At 44.1% G+C, this 20,458-nt stretch overlaps 2 protein-coding genes across 3 annotated transcripts; both read right to left on the bottom strand.

Annotated features, from left to right (window-relative positions):
* Nucleotides 1–3,726: 3,726 nt before the first annotated feature.
* On the bottom strand, nucleotides 3,727–9,299 carry LOC125552203 (probable BOI-related E3 ubiquitin-protein ligase 3). 2 transcript variants are annotated; one of them, XM_048715689.1, is made up of 4 exons: nucleotides 9,097–9,299; nucleotides 8,894–8,991; nucleotides 8,478–8,773; nucleotides 3,727–4,532 (listed from the first exon to the last, which is right to left on the bottom strand). In XM_048715689.1, exons 1-4 carry the CDS (start codon nucleotides 9,189–9,191, stop codon nucleotides 4,002–4,004), a joined length of 1,020 nt encoding a protein of 339 aa, XP_048571646.1. In that variant the 5' UTR covers nucleotides 9,192–9,299; the 3' UTR covers nucleotides 3,727–4,001. The 2 variants fall into 2 exon arrangements, with proteins under 2 accessions (XP_048571646.1, XP_048571645.1); XM_048715688.1 differs by having other exon boundaries at nucleotides 8,478–8,770; nucleotides 9,097–9,291.
* A 5,499-nt stretch (nucleotides 9,300–14,798) lies between these two features.
* Nucleotides 14,799–17,567, bottom strand: LOC125552202 (selenoprotein K homolog). The gene is made up of 4 exons (XM_048715687.1): nucleotides 17,338–17,567; nucleotides 15,444–15,547; nucleotides 15,164–15,329; nucleotides 14,799–15,076 (listed from the first exon to the last, which is right to left on the bottom strand). The coding sequence occupies exons 1-4, from the start codon at nucleotides 17,354–17,356 to the stop codon at nucleotides 15,042–15,044; spliced, it is 324 nt and encodes a 107-aa protein (XP_048571644.1). The 5' UTR covers nucleotides 17,357–17,567; the 3' UTR covers nucleotides 14,799–15,041.
* Between the last annotated feature and the right edge of the window lie 2,891 nt (nucleotides 17,568–20,458).

Raw genomic sequence — 20,458 nt, 5'->3', positions numbered from 1 at the left:
CCGTGCCTGGATGGTTTGTTTTGGCCACTCCAGGGTTGTTGTTGCCTCGTTTTTTTTTTACACGGTACAGACTATCGAGGGCAGGGTATCTAATACCTTTCTTGCCTTATCCATACATACACTTGCTCTATGAATGCATGCACACATACTATTCCTATAAGTATTTTCAAGACAATGGACGAGCACATCATTGATTGTGTCACCATAAACGCCTCACTAGTCAACGGAAACATCTCCTCACATCGAATAAACATTGCCAAAAAGTCTAAAGTAACTAAAAAAATTCTAGCATCAATGTCAAATCTAAGAATTGAATCTTAGTCGGCTGGTTCCAGAACCCTGATGGGTCATTGCCTCGTTAACACCGTGGTATTTGTTTTGTACCATCTGGCTTTCGCTAGTGTTTAGCTTCCACGAGGATAGAGCACGACGATTCATGTCGTGTTGTTACGAATACTTTTTTTTATCTCAACGTTGGGTTGTTAGTATACTATGTTGACCATGTTGCCTCGCTGTCTTCTAGGGCTGGTTTGGAGTCCCTCCTCTGCTCGGGAGCACGCGGAGCTGCGGTTCAAAATTGCCGAGCGAGGAAGGTGCTCCACGGATCTTGGGATTTAAAGGAGCCGAATAGCTCCTTAGAGCATCTCCAACAGTTGCGTTAAAAGACGTGCGCGTGTGGTAAATTGGTTTTATAGCGTGTGTGGGATGTTTTCGCGCGCTCCAGCGATGACGCGAAACTAGCGTGCGGGAAACGATTGCGCGCGCGTAAAAAGGCGGCCGCTTGCGCGCTACATTTGGCGCGCCGCGTCCGGCACGTTTATAAATTGCAGCGCCTCCGCCGCTCTCTCCGTCTCTCCATCGCCCCCTGCCGCACTCTGCCGCCGACACACCACCACCGCATCACGATGCCGCCTCGGCGCCGAGGAGGTACAGGCTACCGCGGCATCCGCGTGCGTCCGTCCGGCACCTACTTCGCCGATATTCGGTCGGGCGGCGGCATGCGGCTCCGTCTCGGAACTTTCGACACCGCCCAGGAGGGCGCCCGCGCGAACGACGCTGCGGCATGGCGTCTCCTGCGGTCCTGTCAGGACATGAACTTCGCCGACGTGGCGACGCGGGAGCGCGCACAGGAATTGGCGCCTTTCCCGCGGCTTCTCACTGACGAGGATCATCGCAAGCACCGGAGGCGGGAGCATCGTCTCAGGCTGGCCGAGATGGACGAGCAAGCCATGGCGTTGTGGAGTCATCACTTCCCGGAAGACACCAACGAGGAATAGTTCTTCGCCCAGAGAAGGGCGAGGAGGGCGAAGAGAAGGGAGGAGCGAGCTGACTATCGCGAGGACAAGCGAACGCAGAAGGCGGTCGCTAAATACAACCAAGCGCTAGAAGATGCGTCCTCCTGGAACTCCGGCGACGAGCGGTTCCTTGATGCCTACGCTCCGACGTCGGAGGAGGACATCACTGAGACAGAGTCCGAGTTGGACGAGTAGTAGTAGAACTATCTACAAAACCAAATATGTAGTAGGAGAACTATCTACGAAACCAAATATGTAGCAGAAAAAACTGAAATATAGCGCGCCTGCTGGAGCGGCGTGGGCACGCTTTAATTTGCGGCGACCGTTGAAGGCAGCGCACCGCTGCACGTAAAAGCTGCCTAACCCAATGCTGTATCGCGATTTTTAACACACGGCGCGTTGCGCGGCTATTGAAGATGTTCTTAGGTTGGAAGTAATCCGCATGCGGTGTTTAGGTTTTCTGCTGGTTCCTTCGAAAATTCAGCCCCTGTACAAAGGTTTTGACCTGGTTTAGTTTAGAGTAAAATGTATCCACGATCATTGAATTTGTGTCGAAAACTCATTTTAGTCGTCGTATTTAAAAATGCAGTCAATACAGTCATTATATATGACTTGAGATGATTATACGGTCACTGGCTTATTATATAGCTCTGTATTTTACTTTGTTGACTGGCCAAACATCACAACACCCTCTCTCTATCTATGCGGGTCCTGCCTGTTAGTGGGAAAAAAATGCGTCGCATGCGAATCATACCAGCGATACTATGCCGAAGCCCACCTACGCTAACCTTGTCCCACACAACTTCGTGTTAAATCCATAGAGCGTTACGTTTTTTTAGGATCATCGTTACGGTTATTTAATTAACACGCACACAACAACACTTGCATGCATGCACGCACCACTTTTGCAGCCGCCGTCCCGTCGAAAACTGTACACCGACCGTGATGAGATGAGCAACTGTTGGACTACTTAGACGACACGAGTTCGAGACGCGAAGTCGTATTGTCGCAGTTCTTCGTCAGCGTCGCCATCCACCTGGTGGTGCACGACCTTGATGTCGCCGTTGTCATGGTGTGAACGTTTACACGTAGCAAGGCGGACGTTGCGGGGCAAGGCCTAAAGGTGTGAACCTTCGTCCTGCTCATCATGGTGCCCACCTTGTCGAGCAAAGGGCTGTGCGGCTGCGCGAGCATGTCGGTGAACGGTAACATGGCCGTGTTCAAGCGAGGACACCGGGCTCGGCTGTTTGTGCCCCCCAGACGCTGTCTATGCCCGCGCACGATAGCATGCACACACGCGGCGGCTATAACGCTAAGAATGATTGTTGCAGATTTGGCGGTGCGGCTGGACAGGACTGCTGGTGGATGTCCCTGGTTCGATTCTCTTCGATGCATGGCTTTTATTTCTTTTTTTCCACTGACAGGTAGGACCCATATAAAGATAGAAAGAGGATGCTATGACGTTTTTTTTGCGGGGAATTTCATAGAGCTTTATTAAGTAAAGGCATTCGCTGGACAATCAGCCAGAAGGCTGCTAATCAGGACGCTAGGAGTGGAGTCCAACCAGCTTTCGGTCACATTAAACATACATGCACGCTGCAGGACCGTTAGCGGTTCTTATTACATGAGAAATAGTGAAAGACAAAAGGCTAACAAAGAGCTCTCTAATTTCAGCAACTATTGGTGCTACTATCGACCGATCGATGTAGCCAAGGGTCCAAAGGTTTACTGCCTCAACACAGTCGGATTCTAGTTGCACATGCAAAAAGCCTCAAAGCTTGGCAAAGATGACTCCTTCACGTAGCGCGAGCACCTCAACAATGAAAGGGTCCGTCGTCCCCAATTAGGGTTTGCACCATGCACCCCAATTAGGGTTTGCACCATGCACCCAGGAAGGCCGAGGAGGAACGAGCAACACCCCCCAATCTGGCCAAACCAGCATCAAACTGTATTGCCGAGGATGCTATGATGTTTGACCAGTCAACAGAGTAGAATACTATACAATGAACTGGTGACCGTATAATCATCTCAAGTCGTATATAATGACCGTGTTGATCGTATTCTTAAATACAATGATCAAAATGAGCTTTTGACACAAGTACAATGACCAGGGATGCATTTTACTCTTTAGCTTATAAGCTCGGCCATTCTACTCCCTCCGGTCCTTTTTACTTTGCATATTAGAATTTTTTGAAGTCAAACTTCACAAAGTTTGACCGTATTTATATGAAAAAATATCAACATCTGCCATGCTAAAGTTATATAATATGAAACTTTAAGTCATGACACATCTAGTGGTATTGCAGATTATGAATGTTGGCACTTTTTTCTTAAAGTTGATCAAACTTTACAAGGCTTGACTTCAATCAAATCTTATATGCGAACTAAAAAGGACCGGAGGGAGTACTTTCTTTAAGAAAATGCAGGACAGTGACCATTTGGAAATTCTTAAAAAATAAACACAACCTACATAGGTTTCACAAAATTATGCCCTAGGCAACAGTTTGTCACACGGCAAACGTGTACTAGATAAGCCTCAGAAGTTCAAGTCATGCACTTGTGATCAGAAGTTCGCTGCAGTAATTCTACCAGAAATGGCAGTCTTATCGACCCACTGAGACTACAGTTGACAATACATTGATGTCTAAGTACATCAGCATCTCGAAAGATAAGATACTCAAGCAGTACATAAAATTATATTCTACATCACATATATATCTCCATGCCAAGTATCTTGGAAGACTGGCAGAGGGGGCAGAAGCTCAGCTTGCTCTCGCACTCTTTGCACAGGCAAAGATGCCGGCAGGGCAGCAAGAGCATGCACGCCTCGCTTGATTTACAGACCCTGCAGGCCGTCAAATCCTTGGGGTGATTGTTCTCCTTGGGCATCAGCTGCAGATTGACAGCCCCGCCGTTGCAGCAGGATGCCGTATCGTCCACCTCGCTGTCGCCGCAGCCTTCTTTGAAGTCCTTGCTCTGATGGGCACATACCTGCTCCAGGTTGTACTTCAGTGCGCTGATCATGCTCTCGTTGTACTTAGCTCGTTGCTGCCACGCACCAACTTCCCCTGCCATTTGTTTAATCTGGTCCTCGAGTTCCAGGTTCCTTTTGTTGATGTTCTGCACTTCTGACTCTTTATCGCGTATTTTTCGGAGGATCTTGTCTTCAACAGAGGCCAGCGCTTCAAACTGCTTTGCCTGAACTTTCTCCAATATAGACTGCCTCATGCGCTCACTCTGCCAGTTAAACCATTTTTGTCAGAAAAAACTACAATACTTTCAAGCATCGAAGCAAGATTTCTTTTTAACAGTACAGATTGTGATGACACCAGGGATGAAGTTCGACCCAAACCCTACTAAGCATAGTCCTAACTAGAAACAAATTCTGGGTCGTAGAACTGAATGCTACTTGTTTAACAGCGCTGGCAATACTTGCTTAGCCCTCGCTCGTTTCGAGTGTATCTTTTCTTCTGATGTTCCACTAACTCTTTTGCTGTCTCTCGTTTCTTTTGGAAAAATGGAAAGGTTTCTTATTATCATGGAATAAATGAATTCGTACAACTATTATTTAATTCGCGAGGTGTGATTGCTCACGGGTCAGACCGCCAGAAAAACTTTATTTTGACATCGATCATATAGCTGTCAACAGAAAGTCAGCAACTCAACTAAGCACATGTGACAAAAGCTTCTCTTCTTTGTTTAGTTTACATATAATAAGCCCATACCCTCTCTTTCTCCTTTTCTGTCCACTTTGATAATAAAAACATCATGTGGTAGCAAAATAAAAGCAAGCTCTAGGTTCCTATTATTAGCAATTACTCCCTCTGTAAACTAATTTAAGACGTTTTAGATCACTACTTTAGTAATCTAAAACGTCTTATATTACTCCCTCCGTCTCATAATGTAAGACGTTTTTTGACACTACACTAGTGTCAAAAAACGTCCTATATTATGGGACAGAGGGAGTAGTTTACAGAGGGAGTATTTCATAAAATAACTTAATAATAGAGTTTTATAAGAGCCAAGAAGTGAAGAAACTCAATGCTGATAAAAAATGTAATTTATTATTAAATGGATAATCTGACCAGTATTAAAGGACGAAAATTGAGATAAAACAACACAAGTTTGTCCCATCAACTGAAAGAGAGGGTCTAGGAACATAGCTACTGCTCAAAAGACCTTGGTTCAATAGTTATTTCATCGAATGAAATTTGTCTTGCGGTTCTCTGTCTTTAAGCAAGGAGAGGACCTAGAGTACACTAACAGGCAGGCCGTATAAACTGTACATATGTCTGATTGAATTTCTTGTAATACTCCATCCCATTTGTTGCAGCCCAGGTGCACATGTGTAGTGGAGGTGGTGGTGGGTTAGCCCCACACTGGGAAGTTACTATGGACTGCACCAGCATATTAATGCTTGAGGACCCAAATGTAGTAACTATGGGGTGATCCTTTTCGGCAAAGCAAGGATGAAAACCCAAGAGCTGTGTCACATGTGTAGACCCCTCCCGCATGGTGGTGCAGGGGATGCGGTTCGGTGAGTTTTGGGCCCTTGGATCATGTTCCATGCCAACATGCAAGCACTTCATCCCTGGACCACATCTATCAGAATGCTACACATCTACTGCACATCAGGTTTGATCTGGTCCAGGAGTAATTAGGGAAAGTGGATGCAAGATTGGGGGAGCATAACATGAGGGAATTTCTTCGGTATCCATCTAAGAAAACTGACACAGACAAGACAAGTGGCTACTAAGAGGCGACGGCAGAATCTACACTAGTGGCAATCATTGAAGTTTACATGGATCCAAATCTGGCTACAGAACATTGTATTAATTTCTACAAACAACAACAACAACAACAACAACAACAACAACAAAGCCTTTAGTCCCAAACAAGTTGGGGTAGGCTAGAGGTGAAACCCATAAGATCTCGCAACCAACTCATGGCTCTGGCACATGGATAGCAAGCTTCCACGCACCCCTGTCCATAGCTAGCTCTTTGGCTACAGAACATTTGTATTAATTTCTCTCTGACCAAATTATTGAAAAGGTAAAACTGGGCCTCCAACAGCTAAGAATGCAGGAGGAAGTAAGTGGAATTTCATGTTGAATCATCCAGAGTTCCTGGAGGCTGTAGTCCAAGTCTATCAAATGTTTGCTTGGTCAGTGAATGCATGGGTCAGCATGATCCGATAGATCATTCTCCCTCTTGTTAAGAGCAACTCTAGCAAATCCGCTATATCCTCGCCAGCCCGTATAATTCCGGCGGTTTTACAGTTTTCCGCATTTTTTCAGCCCGAACAGGTCCGCTAAAAGTCCGCTGGCCCATCAAAATTTACAGGCAGCCTGCAAATCCGCCCGTCCGCCGCTATATGTACGGGGTCGGGGGCTTTTTAGGGTTCGTGTCCTGGATAAGCTCCGCCACAATCCGCCCCCTCCGTCGTCTCCTTTCCTTTCTCAGGCGAGCAATTAGCCACGCGTTTCTTTCCCTTTCTTGCGGATCCATGGCCGGTGGTGCTCGTGGGCATGGCGGCAGTGGCGGGTCACCGCCGCGCAAGCTCGCCCGGCACAATGCAGAGGCCGGCAGCTCCAGCCGGTCTGTCGTCGAGCCGTGGCGTTCCAAGCAGGCGCGCAAACGGGGCCGCCTCTCCCGCAGCGGTGGGCGGAGCGCGTGGGCCGGCTTCAACGAGCTCTACGAGGTGCTTTCCCCGCACACCAAGAGGTTCCAGGAGGCGGATGCGGAGCTCCTCCCCGCGGAGCACACGGCGGCGGTCGGAGAAGAAGGCACCGCCAACAGGCTCGTCGCCGCAAAGGAAGACCATGCCTACGCCACGCTTGCCGCAAGTCGGTGGAGAAGTTCTACCTCGGCCTCGATGATTGAGCCGGCAACCCAGAGTTTCGAATACTTAAACTTAAAGGAAGGGCGGTTAGAACAAAGCAAGGGATGACACTTCCAATGCGCGAAATCCGTTTCGAGGTTTAATTTGTAGTTTCATCTACTCCCTCTATCCCAAGATAAGTGACTCAACTTTATACTAACTTTCCACTACAGTTAGTACAAAGTTGAGTCACTTAATTTGGGACGGAGGGAGTATGTTTTAGCTAAGTACGAACTCCGGTTTTGTTGGAACTTTGTAGCGCGAATCTGGTGTTTAAATTTGCAGTGTGAACTTTAGCAGATCTGTTCTGCCGGGACCTTCGAGTTCCCACAAAATCATTTTAGGGTCAAACGATTTTGCAGTACCGATTTATACAGGATCTGCTAGAGTTGCTCTAATATGAGCACCAGCAAGGCAGCAACGCCTGCAGAAGATACACCAGCAGCAGATGCCACCTCAGACATGGAACTGTAGTTAAAAAGGCATGCCTAGTCGATAGCAAAACTCCTACCGCTTAATTGCGCTTAAGCATGCACTTTGGTCAGAAAAGCGCAAGGTGGTGGCAACAGACAATTAAAACCTATCGGTGTTTTAAATTTGTGTGGAAGCATGTATGCACGAGTCCCATTGCCTCCTCCGACCTGTATTCAGGTCTGCTCCATCTGCTTGGTTCGGTACAACTGCAAATTAAGACGAGAGCTTCTGTTTTACTCGGGTATTGGTATCTGTTAGGTTCCTGGGGACTGACCCCAAGCTGCAGACAGTAGATCATGTACTCACCGTAGCTGAGTGTTCAGATCTCATTTGGGATTCCAATGTTGGACTGGGATTCAGATGGCCGAGTACATTGCTGCTAGTGTGGTGTAACGGAGCCAACCGAAAGGCAAATGGAAGAGGAGTTTGAGCTTTTGGTGGTGTTTAATTGAACCACAAGATTTGGGTGGTACCAATGATATTTACCCAGTTTTTTCTTCATTAATATTTCACCGTTCTTATGTTTAAGACTCACAAGATTTATTTAAACGGCATACCATGAGAATTCACTCATGAGAGCTACCAGTAATCGAGAATCGTCGCATGCCTTAATAAGAAAATAAGAAACCTGCAACATTAGAAAAGTGAAGTGAAGAGACTATCTATATGTGCCCTTCACCTGCAGAGACTATATTGACCTGACAAAGTGAACGCTTCACTAATTACCCCAACAAACCTTCGTCAACTGATAAAAAGACAGCATGTAAAGCATAGAACGGATTGCACAACTCAAATCGCCCAAAGGAAAAGGTTCGAGAGCACGTGACCTGGGCCCTGATGAAGCGGTCCATATCAGCATCTAGACGCTGGACCTCACGGGAGATGTCGTCGTCCAGCATCGGCAGCAGGAGCAGCGGCGAATCGCCCGAGGAGTTCCCTGCGCCAGCGCCGCCGCCGCCATGGCGCCGGTCCTCCAGAGAGAGCGCCAGGCCCGTCGACACCGCCGAGCCCGTCTGCAGGAAATCGATGGACGACATCTGCGAGTTCTCCCCCAGCAGCTCCTGCTCCCTCGGCTGCCTCCACCCCATACCCGCCGCAGCCGTCAGCCCCGCCGCGTCCACTACTACACAGAACGCAGCAAAATCCAATGAAATTTCAATTCCAATCCCTCGAAAATCAGCGTCAATTCAATTGGATTTTCGAAAGACGAATGGGGAGATTCGCGGGCGGGGGGGGAGCTTACTCTGTGGCTGCCCGGCCTGGTCCGGGAAAGCGGGCGGCGCGTTGAAGAAGGCGAGAGGCGCCGGGATCTGTCCATCGATCGGCACCGGCAGCGCGTTCCTGCCGAAATTTCACGGGCATTAGGAAGGGGATTTTAGCGCGACTCGTCTTACCGCAGGAAAACGGACGGAGAAATGGCACGGGGCCGAAATTGAGATGGGGCACCTGAAGGAGAGGGGCGCCGGCGGTTGCTGCTGCTGCTGCGGTGGCGGCGCCGCGGGGTGGGGCTGCTGGAGGTGGTGGTGGGAGAAGAAGGCCATGGCGAGAGGAAGGTGCGCGAGAGGGGAAAGGGGCAGGTCGCCTCGTCGGAAAGGGAGGAGAGAGAAGGCGGAATTGGGCTCTGTACTGAGTGCCGGCAAATAGTGTGATTTGGGTTTGGTTTACTTCAAGTAGATGTGCAGTTGACATGTGGGGTCATGAACCTTGGAGCCCACATGTCAGTTCGATATTTCTGCGTTCCCCGTGCTTCATTAGATTTTGAGATGTATTTTGTTGTAAAGCCCTTCGTATTGTTCCTAAATCTACTATTTTCCCTTAATATATACTTGCTCCGTTCCTGAATATAAGTCTTTTTAAAAGATTTTAATATGGACTATATATTGAATCTCACTCTAAAATCCGTCTATATACATACGTATCTAATCCATATTGTAATCTTTAAAAAAACTTATATTTAAAAATAGAGGGTACGCACACAAGTTATTGCGTTGTATTCGTATAGACAATATTTACAGGATTCAATGAATGTAAAATCAAAGAGAAAAACAAAGTGTGATGCAGATGTATTTTCGCACAAAAAGCACAACAATTTGTGCACAAAGAGATAAAGCACGACACATAATTTCCCCCCCTTTTTGATTTGTGTGTTGTAGAGGAGGTCGTGATAGATGGCTAGAATATATGAAACATAGCTTTGCTTTCATTTCAAATTAGAAGGGTTTGGCGCGCTTTGTCGCTTGTTGGTGTTGTTGGATTTTATAACTTTTTTTCTCTCTCTGTTTCAAAATATAATGTGTATTATATTTTTTAAGTCAAATCTCTTTAAGTTTGACCAAATTCATAGAGAAATATATCAATATCCATGATATAAAGTTGCTACCATTAGATTCATCATGAAATGAATTTTCATATTTTAATTATTTAGTATTGTTGGTGTCGATATTTTAGGCTTTAAACTTGGTCAAAGTTTAAATTTTAGTCTTTTCAAGAAACTAATATACCTTATATTTTGGAAATGAGGGAGTATTTGGTTTGGCAAGTGAGGGAAATGATGGAGTGTGATTTCCTTTTATCACGACGCGGTGTTTTGGTGTAGCTTCGCGGTGTGCTTCTGTATTATCTGCTAATAAATTCATACTTATGTGGAAAAAGTTATGCGCCCCTGACTACATGTACTATATTGGTGCTACAGTATCGCATGTTAGCGTTTATTTTTTCTGGGTGGTGAGGGGGTGCGCGGGGTTGATATGTTTTTATAGGTCAGTTGTTGTCGATTGATTTGAACAATCAATGACCCGGTCAAAATCATGAACTAAATCCAAAATTGAATATCTCAATCAACAAGAAAGCTTCAAAATTAGGGAGCTAGTGAATTAAAAAATTAAATAAGAGAGTTCCTTGAAATTTTTTGACTTGGTCAAAATCGGGTGATCCAATTATAAATTGAAGACTTCAGATGATATGAGGCCTTAAAAATTAGGGAGCATAGTGAATAGGAAGCATAGTAAATTAAAATAATTGAACAAGAGAGCTCCTTGAGAAATAATTGACCGGGTCAAAATCGGATAACTCAATTCTAAATTGGAGGCCTCAATTGACTATGAAGCCTAAAACATTGGCAAGCATTGTGGATTAAATATTAGAGAGCATAGTGAATAGGAAGCATAGTTAATTAAAAGAATTGAATAAAAGAACTCCTTGAGAAATCGTTAACCCGGTCAAAATCGGTTGACTCAATACTAAATTGGAGACCTCAATTGACTATGATGCCTTAAAAATTAAGGGGTATATTGAATTAAATGAATTAAATAAGAGAGCTCGTTGAGAAATCGTTGACCTGATCAAAATTGTGTGATCAAAATTCAAATTGGAGACCTCGATTGAATCAGAGGGCTCCAAACTTAGGGAGCTTAGTGTTATAAAAGAAAAGATTCTATAGTAGCCCAAAGGTGTTTCACCGAATTACTTCGTGGCTGTTATTGTAATACTATACAGAGAAAGAATTTTCTTTAACCACATGACTAGAGAAAATAGGATTAAGGTGACACGGATCATACCAGAAACCAAGAAAAATCCTTATTACAAAAAATAATAATTTTGGACGTTGCACCTAATTTTCCCAAAACTCAATTTTTTTGGATATTTAAATGGTGCACTTTGGACGAGTGGTTCAGCTATAGGTTTTGCATTTTAGAATAGATAAATAGAAAACTAATAAAATCCTGAAACATTTTTTCTAGGGTTTCTTGAGAGAGGCGACCTGGAGGCGACTTGCATCCCCTCGAGCCACCAGTGTCGCTGCGGATTCCGTTGGCCTTTGTCGTCTACTGCGGTAGGGGGGATATGGGGGATCCCGGATCCAAATGTCTTGACCGTGTCTCGTAGAGTCTTCAAGTTCTTCGTTGTCGGTGGAGTTGGGCAACATCAACGATGGGAATAATTATTCCTCGACTTTTTCCATGTAGAAGTTGCATCGATGAGTCCATGGATGGTGTCAAACGTCGGGCACTTGGTCTGGTGTGATTAGTGCTTGTTCACGACAGCGGCCACATGTGGAGGAGATGGTGTTGCCATGTTATTTTGTTCTCTAGGTCCATATCAATCCAATGAAGCTCAACCAGAGACGGCTTTGTCGAGGAACTTGTAAGGTTGTGTTCCCCTCCTTTGTCTGGTTGGAGTCGAGATTATCCTCTAGCCCTCATTTCCGACTTCTCCATAACGATGATTTACCCAATTCATGGGCACCATTGTCTTCTGGTCTACATAGATGACTTCCCGTCCAGTGCTTCTACAAGCTTATGGGTTTGAACAAGGTTACTCCGGTGAGACGGAGGCCTAGAGACGGTAATGATATTTTTTCATGACACATCATCTATGGATGCAAAAGGAACACAATGCTGATTTGGCAAGGACTTGCACGTAATTTCTTACTATCATAAGAAGGTTTCTTGTGAGGGATGATATTTAACATATGGCCTTTCAAAAAAACTTGCTTGCTCTCGTAAAAAAAAGACTTGCTTGGCTCGTTTTACCAAAAAAAATAGGTTTATCGATAGAGCCCTATCCTGAAACCTGATATACGCATGAAGACACTAAAAACATGTCACTGTGAATTTTGAACTCAAAATATAAATGTATAATGTTAATCCAAACTTTTCATGCAGTGTTCTTATATACAGTAATGAAGAAAAGCATGACATTGTGAAGAAAAATGACGATAAGAGCTTCACGCTATTCATTCAAATTTTAGACATACACCATGCAACTGAAATCCCTTCCCTATTACTCTAAAATCGGCTCTTAATGCAACATCCATATTAAACCACTCCAACAAACACCAATTTACTAAAAAAAAGTATCTAACGAAATCGAAAGAAGTTCTTTTAGGATAAAACAAAAGGGTTCGCAAATAAAAGCGCTAGTGCCACAACTGGTCCATAAATTGTTAAAGCTTGCATAGAAGCTAGACTAAGGAATGAACCTAAAAAGACAAATTGTTGGATTATATCGAGGATGGATCATGTTCATTAGATCTTGACAATTGGGCCTATGAACAATTGAGTCCTTTGGTTAAATAACTCACCCCTCACTGAAATGATGTTTCTTGTTTCTTTGTGGAAAGACACATCCCTTAGTGAAAAATATCTTTTAATGAAAAGACAGTCTCTTGGTGAAATGACCTCTCTTCGTGGAAAGACATATTAGAAAAGAACGAAGGAAGCGGAAATGCCTAATGGAGCTCGAGTTCCATGGAGCCCTTTATTTAAAAAGTTCAAAATTAAAAAAATTAAGTTTCTAAAAATTCCGAAAAAATACTCATATACATATGGATGTACACTACTTCTCTACGAAGTTTCATGATGAAATACCTTTTTATGCGAGCTAGACAAAAATGACAAAACGGCGTATTTCTAATACATATGGAGTACTATTCACTATAAAATTACATGATTTTGGTTTTTTTGTACAGGGCACATAAAAATGTATTTCGCGATAAATTTCGCACACATCTACTATTCATCTATAAGTACTTGTATTTATTTTCAGACTCTTTTTTTAAATTAAAAGGTTGATTTTTGAATGTTTGAAAATTTCAGGCTCCATGGATCCTGAGAGCAAAAGATCCACTCTTCGAAAAAAGCACGGCAATTATTAGATCAAAACATTACCAAATCTTGTGTATAACTTCCTGACTGATGCGACCACTGAAATTGCCTTAATTATGTGAGAAAAATATTGTACCAAAATTTAACATTTTTAGTTTGTTATGGACTTCAACGACATTTCAAATTTGTATTTTTAGGGAAACATTTGACCTTTGTAACTCTGTACTTAAAAGTGTAATTTTTATATAAATATTTCAAAATAAACATTTGTAGAACAGTTTAATTCCCTGCAGCAAAGCGTGGGGTTTACACCAGTTTCAAGAACCAAGTTATAGCCATTTTCCAGACACACCAATGTACAAAAGAGAAGTCATTGTTCATTCTCTAGCTGCAGACCTTACATGAATCGGTTGTTTTCTGAAACGAACCATCTTGGTCGAAAGTGCAAAGTTGTAGTGAGTACTGATCCCACTAGTCCAAAGTGCAATAGTGACAAAATACCAAAACTGAAGTGAAACAAACTCATCAAAAATTAAAACGAGGCACGGTCCATGCAATAGTTCTTTTATCAAATTGTTGGGAATCATATGAAACTGAGATAAAGAAAAAATATTATATAAATACTCTACAGGATCTCCACAAGAAATATTTCTATGGATTAAAACCTACAGAAATTGTAAGTAATTCAACCCATCGAGATTAGTTTTTTCCTTTTGAATTCAAAAATAAACGTTTCGGGTGGTTCCATAACCATTTATTATATCTGTATGTTTTGCAGAAGTCATGTTTCACAGGGGTTTTCTAGATCAGGACAAGATACAACCTTCGCTCTTAAGTTCCCGGCTTTCAACTCGACTACTCTATTGGGTTAATGGAAATACTATGTAAGGCAAAAGGCTTTTTAGGCCTTCTTGTTGGTCTCACTGGCACACATTGATCCATGTTATTTTTTGGGGTTGTGTCTATTTAGAGTTTGTTTAGGTTTGGTCCGCACCAAAACAATGCTTTGCGCCCAAGTGATGCTCATCAACACAATAGACCCCGCTCAAAAAAAAAAGACATAAAATGTTTGAGCATGAGCTGTTCACATGAACCATTTCAGCAAGTACAACATACCATCACTGTTTACAAAGGTACATCTAATTTTAGCATTCAAAGTTTGTTGACAAAGGCGATTTTGTCTCAAATTGCCTTAGGTACGATTAACATAAGGATATTAATTTACATAGTAAATTTTAGTTTCTTTGCTACGTGCTCCTTGGTCGAAGTCCAAACTTATCGTTATGGGGTTAAACTTCTGGTATGTAAGTAAATGATAAGGAGTAGGACAGCGGTTTGCTTGCTGACCCAACCGATATAAGAATCATGAACACTTTCCTCCTAGAACAGTTTCATTTTCAGTTTTTCTACTCTTGTTTTCAGTTGGAGTTTACAGGACTATCAGATAACCATGGTAAATTTCACGTTGTTCCAACTATTTCCTCGCTGAATTCGACAAATAGCAAACAATTCGTCAAGTCCAATCTCAACAGAATTACAAAGTAGACAGAAGGTATAGTAAATTCACATTGCACAACAGGAAACCAGTATAAGGATAAGATTTTGACTCCATCCAGGACAATTCAGTATGGCAAAGCGATGATGAATACAGTGTGCAAATCACATCAGAAACAAGCTATATATACTCGACATGCTAGACTCTTCACAGCGTCGCAATGATTTTGCTCTGCTGAAATTGAAATACGGTAGTTCTTCTGCATTAATCATTGTTCTTTTGTTAGGATGTCATCCGCAGCAGGATCCACAAGCAGGGAGGGAACCTGAAATTAGAGAATTTGGCTCAGAAATCTCAAATCCACCATTCTGAACAAACAACGAAATCTGGAATTTCAGAAGATAGGACTTACTCTGATCGTTTGATCGGAGGTCAGATAGTGTGCGAGGACCGCGAGGGCCACCTCCGCCGCCGCCCCCACCACCATATGGACCCCCACCAGGACCTCCCCCACCAGGTCCACCATCCCACTTCTTACCACTACCATATCCTTTCTTATAGCTGTCTGTTTTCTCGATCTACAAGATAAGATGCGAGAATTATATTGTGTTTTAACTCATGGAAATATATGGGACAAAAGGCTAATTTGGCAACAATAAGATAATTCGAGCAGTTTAATTCTGATCACTTACAGAAAACATTGTGAGGAAGAACATTCTGATGAAGTTCACAATAGCCTTAAAGAAGTCAGGGATTATGCTTAGTCTCCAGATTGTCCGTTTGCCTTTCACAACACCTGGAAACACAAATGAGATTGATGGTCACAGTCCTACTTAAATGAAAGCCTACTCACATACATACGGACTTAAGATCAAAAGAAGTCGCATAATTATAGAAAACAATCAATGCCAGAAATGAATCCGAACAAATTCAACAACAATGCAATTACATGTACTCAAGGGTGAATTACGCAACTTTGTGCATGCTAAAAAGTGATCAATCAATTTTCAAATACAACACTGTGAATGCTCCAAACTACATTTTGGCTTCAGGAAAAAGCCAAGGAGTGATCAAACGTGGCCAGGTGCCTCCAAAATGTCACCTCAAACTTGTTCTTAAACAAGACATGCCTCCAGGAACTGACGAATGAAACTGCTAGCACCAATTCATACGCTCTATAAGTGCAATATAACCCAAGAAATCACCCAGAAGTGAGTATGCTCCACTTAAAATCTTAAGTTACACCAAATGAACCAGTCTTCTTTTACTCTAAAATTGATTATAATGCAAAATCTTAATAAAGCCAAGTCAATTAACATTATATTCCCCCTGTAAAGAAATATAAGAGCGTTTAGATCACTACTTTAGTAATCTAAACGCTCTTATATTTCTTTACGGAGGGACCAAACACAATTAGCGTGTCATCACTTAGGTCTTACATGCCTAACAGATGCTTTGATCACGGACCTTTCAGCTCACAGGGTTGAAGCTCATAATTTGCCAGAATTACTTCATGAAACAGTGTCCCTTAGGAAGACAAATTTGAGCAACACCTAAATAGTCTAGAAATGCCGCTGTTAGTGGTATTAACACAATGAATCACCATCCTAGCAAAGTGTGGGTGATAATACTAGTATAACTCACAAACAGTACGCAAAGAAAACTAGCAATTGTTTACTTTGGTCCATTGAACTGTGGGCAGCTACCTGTTTCACTCAAACTAATTTCTAACGTCACTTATTTTCTTCAGTGACCCACAGAATGACACTAAGTGGCCGAGGTTCCACTACAAATTGGACTACTATGTGCACACACCAAATACAGAGACACTTACTTACGATGATTCAGTAAGGAATATCTCCATTAATCCATGAAATATCATAATAAGCTTGGACATCTCTAACACAAACTTTAAAAAATACGCCAGACATTTTTTATCTGTCTGCAGCCTTCCCTCTTTTTGGCAACAAATAAAGATATATTTCTATCTTAGTGAACATATAAAACAATACTGAGGACTCGGCTATTTGGACCTAATCAACATGGAAAGAACTCATCCATTATGTGGGGTCTGGAATTGGTGGTAGTATGTAATGTAAAGGAATGCAACCACTAATGCGTTAGTTACCAGTCTATGGAGGCCGCCTCTATGTCCTGCTACCTGGATATTTCTCACAAAATTCCGTTTGAACAGCAACGATAGTGAAGGACTGTTCATTTAGCAAGATCCCTTGCTCAGCACACAACTATTGGCAATCAGCCAATCTGGCTAGGTTTTTCCTTACACGTCTGAAAGCAAACATACAGTATGTGGCAACGAAGGAATCCACAAGACGATATTGTCCAAATGATTCCCATAAAATGCACTAGCTGTTGATGTTTTTCTAGAAAACTGAAATAGACAGACCAGCCTGCGGTGCCCGTTGCTGAACATGACCACAGGAATCATCTAGGTGAAATATTTGACGAATCGGGCAGGAGGAACGAACTCACGAGCACGAAATCACAGATCAAAACTTCCACGGTGGATATATAGATTATGAACAGATCTTACATGGAATCTACAGAATCGGAACACCGGATTACCTCTCTCGACGTAGGCCATGGTCGCGCTTGCGCTATCCGGATCGCCCCCTTGCCGCCCTCTTCGATGGAACTTAGGATGAAATTTTGGCCCGGGGTCCGGAGAGAAGAAATAGGAGAGGGGGAGGGACGAAGTGAGGAGGGGATTCGTGAACCTTCCTCGTCCTTCCGCGTGGGAAGACCTGACCTGACCAATGGGCTCGAGAGGGTTGCCGTGCTTGCCTCGTTTATTGGCTGTTGGCTCGTGGACCCGTGGACCCGGAAACTAGGGGTCGTGTGGGGTCACCTGTCAGTGGCTTCGTAGGTTCCTTATCGGTTAAGAGGGCACCACGTCATCTTGTGCTTTGTGAGCCGTTCGATGGATGATATGAGGCTGAAGATGAGCTCTTTACGCCGGACGTCCGGAACGAGTTTCTATCGGACGACTTCTCTTAGAGTGACCTAAAAAAACTCTAACGTGCCGACCCATTTCGCCAGTGTGTGTCTGTTTAGATCAAAACGGACACAAAATTAGCTCAGCACGCCGATCTAAACGAACGTGCATCCATTTTTCATTCGTCGGGCGACCCATTCTAGGCCAAAATTTAGGTCTCATTGCGTCGGCGCGGACACAAGTCGGACGCGCGTGACGCCCACCTACTCCTCCCCCTTGCCCACCAGTCGGTTGCACATAGGACATTCTCTTCCTCCCATCGACAGCAAGCACCCGACCACCCTATCCCGTTGCCGTCGCCGCCCAGTTTCGGTGCCCTCGCCAGCCGTCCGCACCAATATACCTCCCCCGCAGCACGCCACCGTCCAACGTCGTCGCCACCACCGCCGGGCTACCGCAGCTTCCCCCGACGTCGCCGCCAGCACCACCGCGCCCTCGGCTAGCTCCTTCGACGACAACGCCACGCTCGTCAGACGCTGCCAGGCCAGCTACCTGGTCCAGGGGAGGCGCGCGACACTTCGCCGACCTACTTCTTCGATGACTCCCGCAAATTGTTCGACGGTTTGCTCGCAAGGTACAAACTGACTCCGCCGACGAGTTCTTTTTCCACAATTTCATTTGCGTCTCGGATGATTCTTCATCCGACAATGAGGAGATGGTGACTGCTGTGTTGCTCGTCCATGACCACCTGAGTAGGCAGTGGCCGTTGTTCGGGGGCTCGATTCCGGGGCACACTCCGGCGTTGAATCCCAACGAGAGAGCGGCCATTTCTTTCTCTGGAAGGACTATTCCGAGACACCCTATAACACCCCTCCTTGTAAGAAGGAATGTTACCATCACAGAACACAAACCAAGCCAAACCTGCTCGTGGGAAAAATCCGGCAGCACCTCCTTTGTATAGTCGGACATCCACGACAGGCAGTTGAGTAAACAGAGCATATATAATATCACAAGCGGAAACATTTAACAAGCTCATATAACCCATATAGAGCAAAGTGGTTGAGCCACAAACCGTTATGCTACACAAGAAGAAGAAAACATATGTTCCCAACACACACGGGTACCAGGTGGGAACTTAAAAACTCCAATCCCACCTTTATAAGTAAACATAGTGATCTCAGAAACAAACAGTGGCAAAGTTTATACACAACAAGTGGATCCTGACTATCAAGAATCATGTACTAAAGTATGAGAGTTGTCATGATCAAGCTAGGTGAATGAAAGGGGTGTGTAATTTATGAGTGAACACCCATGGGAGCTACACCCTTCCCTACTACTTGCAAAGCCTCACGATGATGTACCTGAAACAAAGTCCACGAGAGGTGACTCCAGAGACCCAGCAAGTACACAACAAAGCATGTAATAAATTGGCTAGTAAGACCACGAAGATGAACCACGTGCTTGAACAAGTGATTGCTATACTCGAATCTACCATGTTTGGAATGACATGAGAAACCACGAAGAAATAATGCAACCAAATAAGACTGAGGACTTGGCTATGAGCTTTTGCCGGCAAGCTGAGGAGGTGCAACGTCTCACCTCACTCCTTTTCAACCCTCACCAAGTGAGAGGACCATAACATGAGGACGGACTCGAAGGACCATACGCTCGCAAAGCGAGGATCGCTCCTTGAACTCGGAAGATTCACTCATGATGGATTTTTAATTAAGAAGAACAAAGAAGAAACAATCCCTATCACATACCAGTGGTATGCTATATTGAATCATACACTAGGGATTTGTATGTTCACCATTGCATGAATGTAAAAGAATTGTGTGAACATGAACATAATATAAAGAGAGTCATCTAGCCATCGTTGCCCAGTGTACTCGCCTCACCTGTTGCGAGGGAGGTGGTGCGAGGCTATCTCCCTGTGGATTGGTGATAACCCACAAGTATAGGGGATCGCAACAGTTTTTGAGGGTAGAGTATTGATATGTCCATTTTACATCATGTTTACCTACTGTTATTTTATAATGTTTTTATGCATAATAATTCTTTTTGGAGTAATTATAGTGCCTTTTCTCTCATAATGTGCAAGGTTCACACAAAGAGGGAGAATTCCGGCAGCTGGAAATCTGGACCTGAAAAAACTACGTCATGCTACCTATTCTGCACAACTCCAAATGAGCTGAAACTTCATGAGGAATTTTATGGAATAAATAAGAAATAATGGAGCAAATAGCTACCGGAGGGGGGCCACCTGGTGAGCACAAGACACCAGGGCGCGCCAGGCCCCCTAGGCGCGCCCTGATGGGTTGTGCTCGGCCCAGCCCATCTCCGGTGCCCGTCTTCTAGTATATAAGTCATTTTGACCTAGAAAAAATAAGGAGGGGACTTTCGGGATGAAGCGCCGCCGTCTCCAGGCGGAACTTGGGCAGGAGCACTTTTGCCCTCTGGCGGAGCGATTCCGCCAGGGGAACTTCCCTCCTGGAGGGGGAAATCGTCGTCCTCATCATCACCAACAACTCTCACATCTTGGGGAGGGCAATCTCCATCAACATCTTCAACATCACCATCTCCTCTCAAACTCTAGTCCATCTCTTGTGTTCAATCTTTGTACCGGAACTATAGATTGGTACTTGCGGGTGACTAGTAGTGTTGATTACATCCTATAGTTAATTACTATATGGTTTATTTGGTGGAAGATTATATGTTCAGATCTATTATGCTATTTAATACCCCTCTGAT

Source organism: Triticum urartu, chromosome 4, assembly GCF_003073215.2.
Source record: "Triticum urartu cultivar G1812 chromosome 4, Tu2.1, whole genome shotgun sequence".
Taxonomy (NCBI): domain Eukaryota; kingdom Viridiplantae; phylum Streptophyta; class Magnoliopsida; order Poales; family Poaceae; genus Triticum; species Triticum urartu.
Note: the sequence above shows the minus strand (reverse complement) of the source record. Positions and strands in the feature narration are given on the sequence as shown.

What these genes read in the sequence shown, in the direction of transcription:
- LOC125552203 (XM_048715689.1), bottom strand. Translation starts at nt 9,191, where the DNA reads ATGGCCTTCTTCTCCCACCACCACCTCCAGCAGCCCCACCCCGCGGCG. An exon ending in CCAGGCCGGGCAGCCACAGA is followed by an intron (nt 8,774 to 8,893) that starts GTAAGCTCCCCC and finishes CGTTCTGTGTAG; the next exon opens with TAGTGGACGCGGCGGGGCTG. An exon ending in ACCGCTTCATCAGGGCCCAG is followed by an intron (nt 4,533 to 8,477) that starts GTCACGTGCTCT and finishes TTTAACTGGCAG; the next exon opens with AGTGAGCGCATGAGGCAGTC.
- LOC125552202 (XM_048715687.1), bottom strand. An exon ending in TCTTCCTCACAATGTTTTCT is followed by an intron (nt 15,330 to 15,443) that starts GTAAGTGATCAG and finishes CTTATCTTGTAG; the next exon opens with ATCGAGAAAACAGACAGCTA. An exon ending in CCTCCGATCAAACGATCAGA is followed by an intron (nt 15,077 to 15,163) that starts GTAAGTCCTATC and finishes CTCTAATTTCAG; the next exon opens with GTTCCCTCCCTGCTTGTGGA.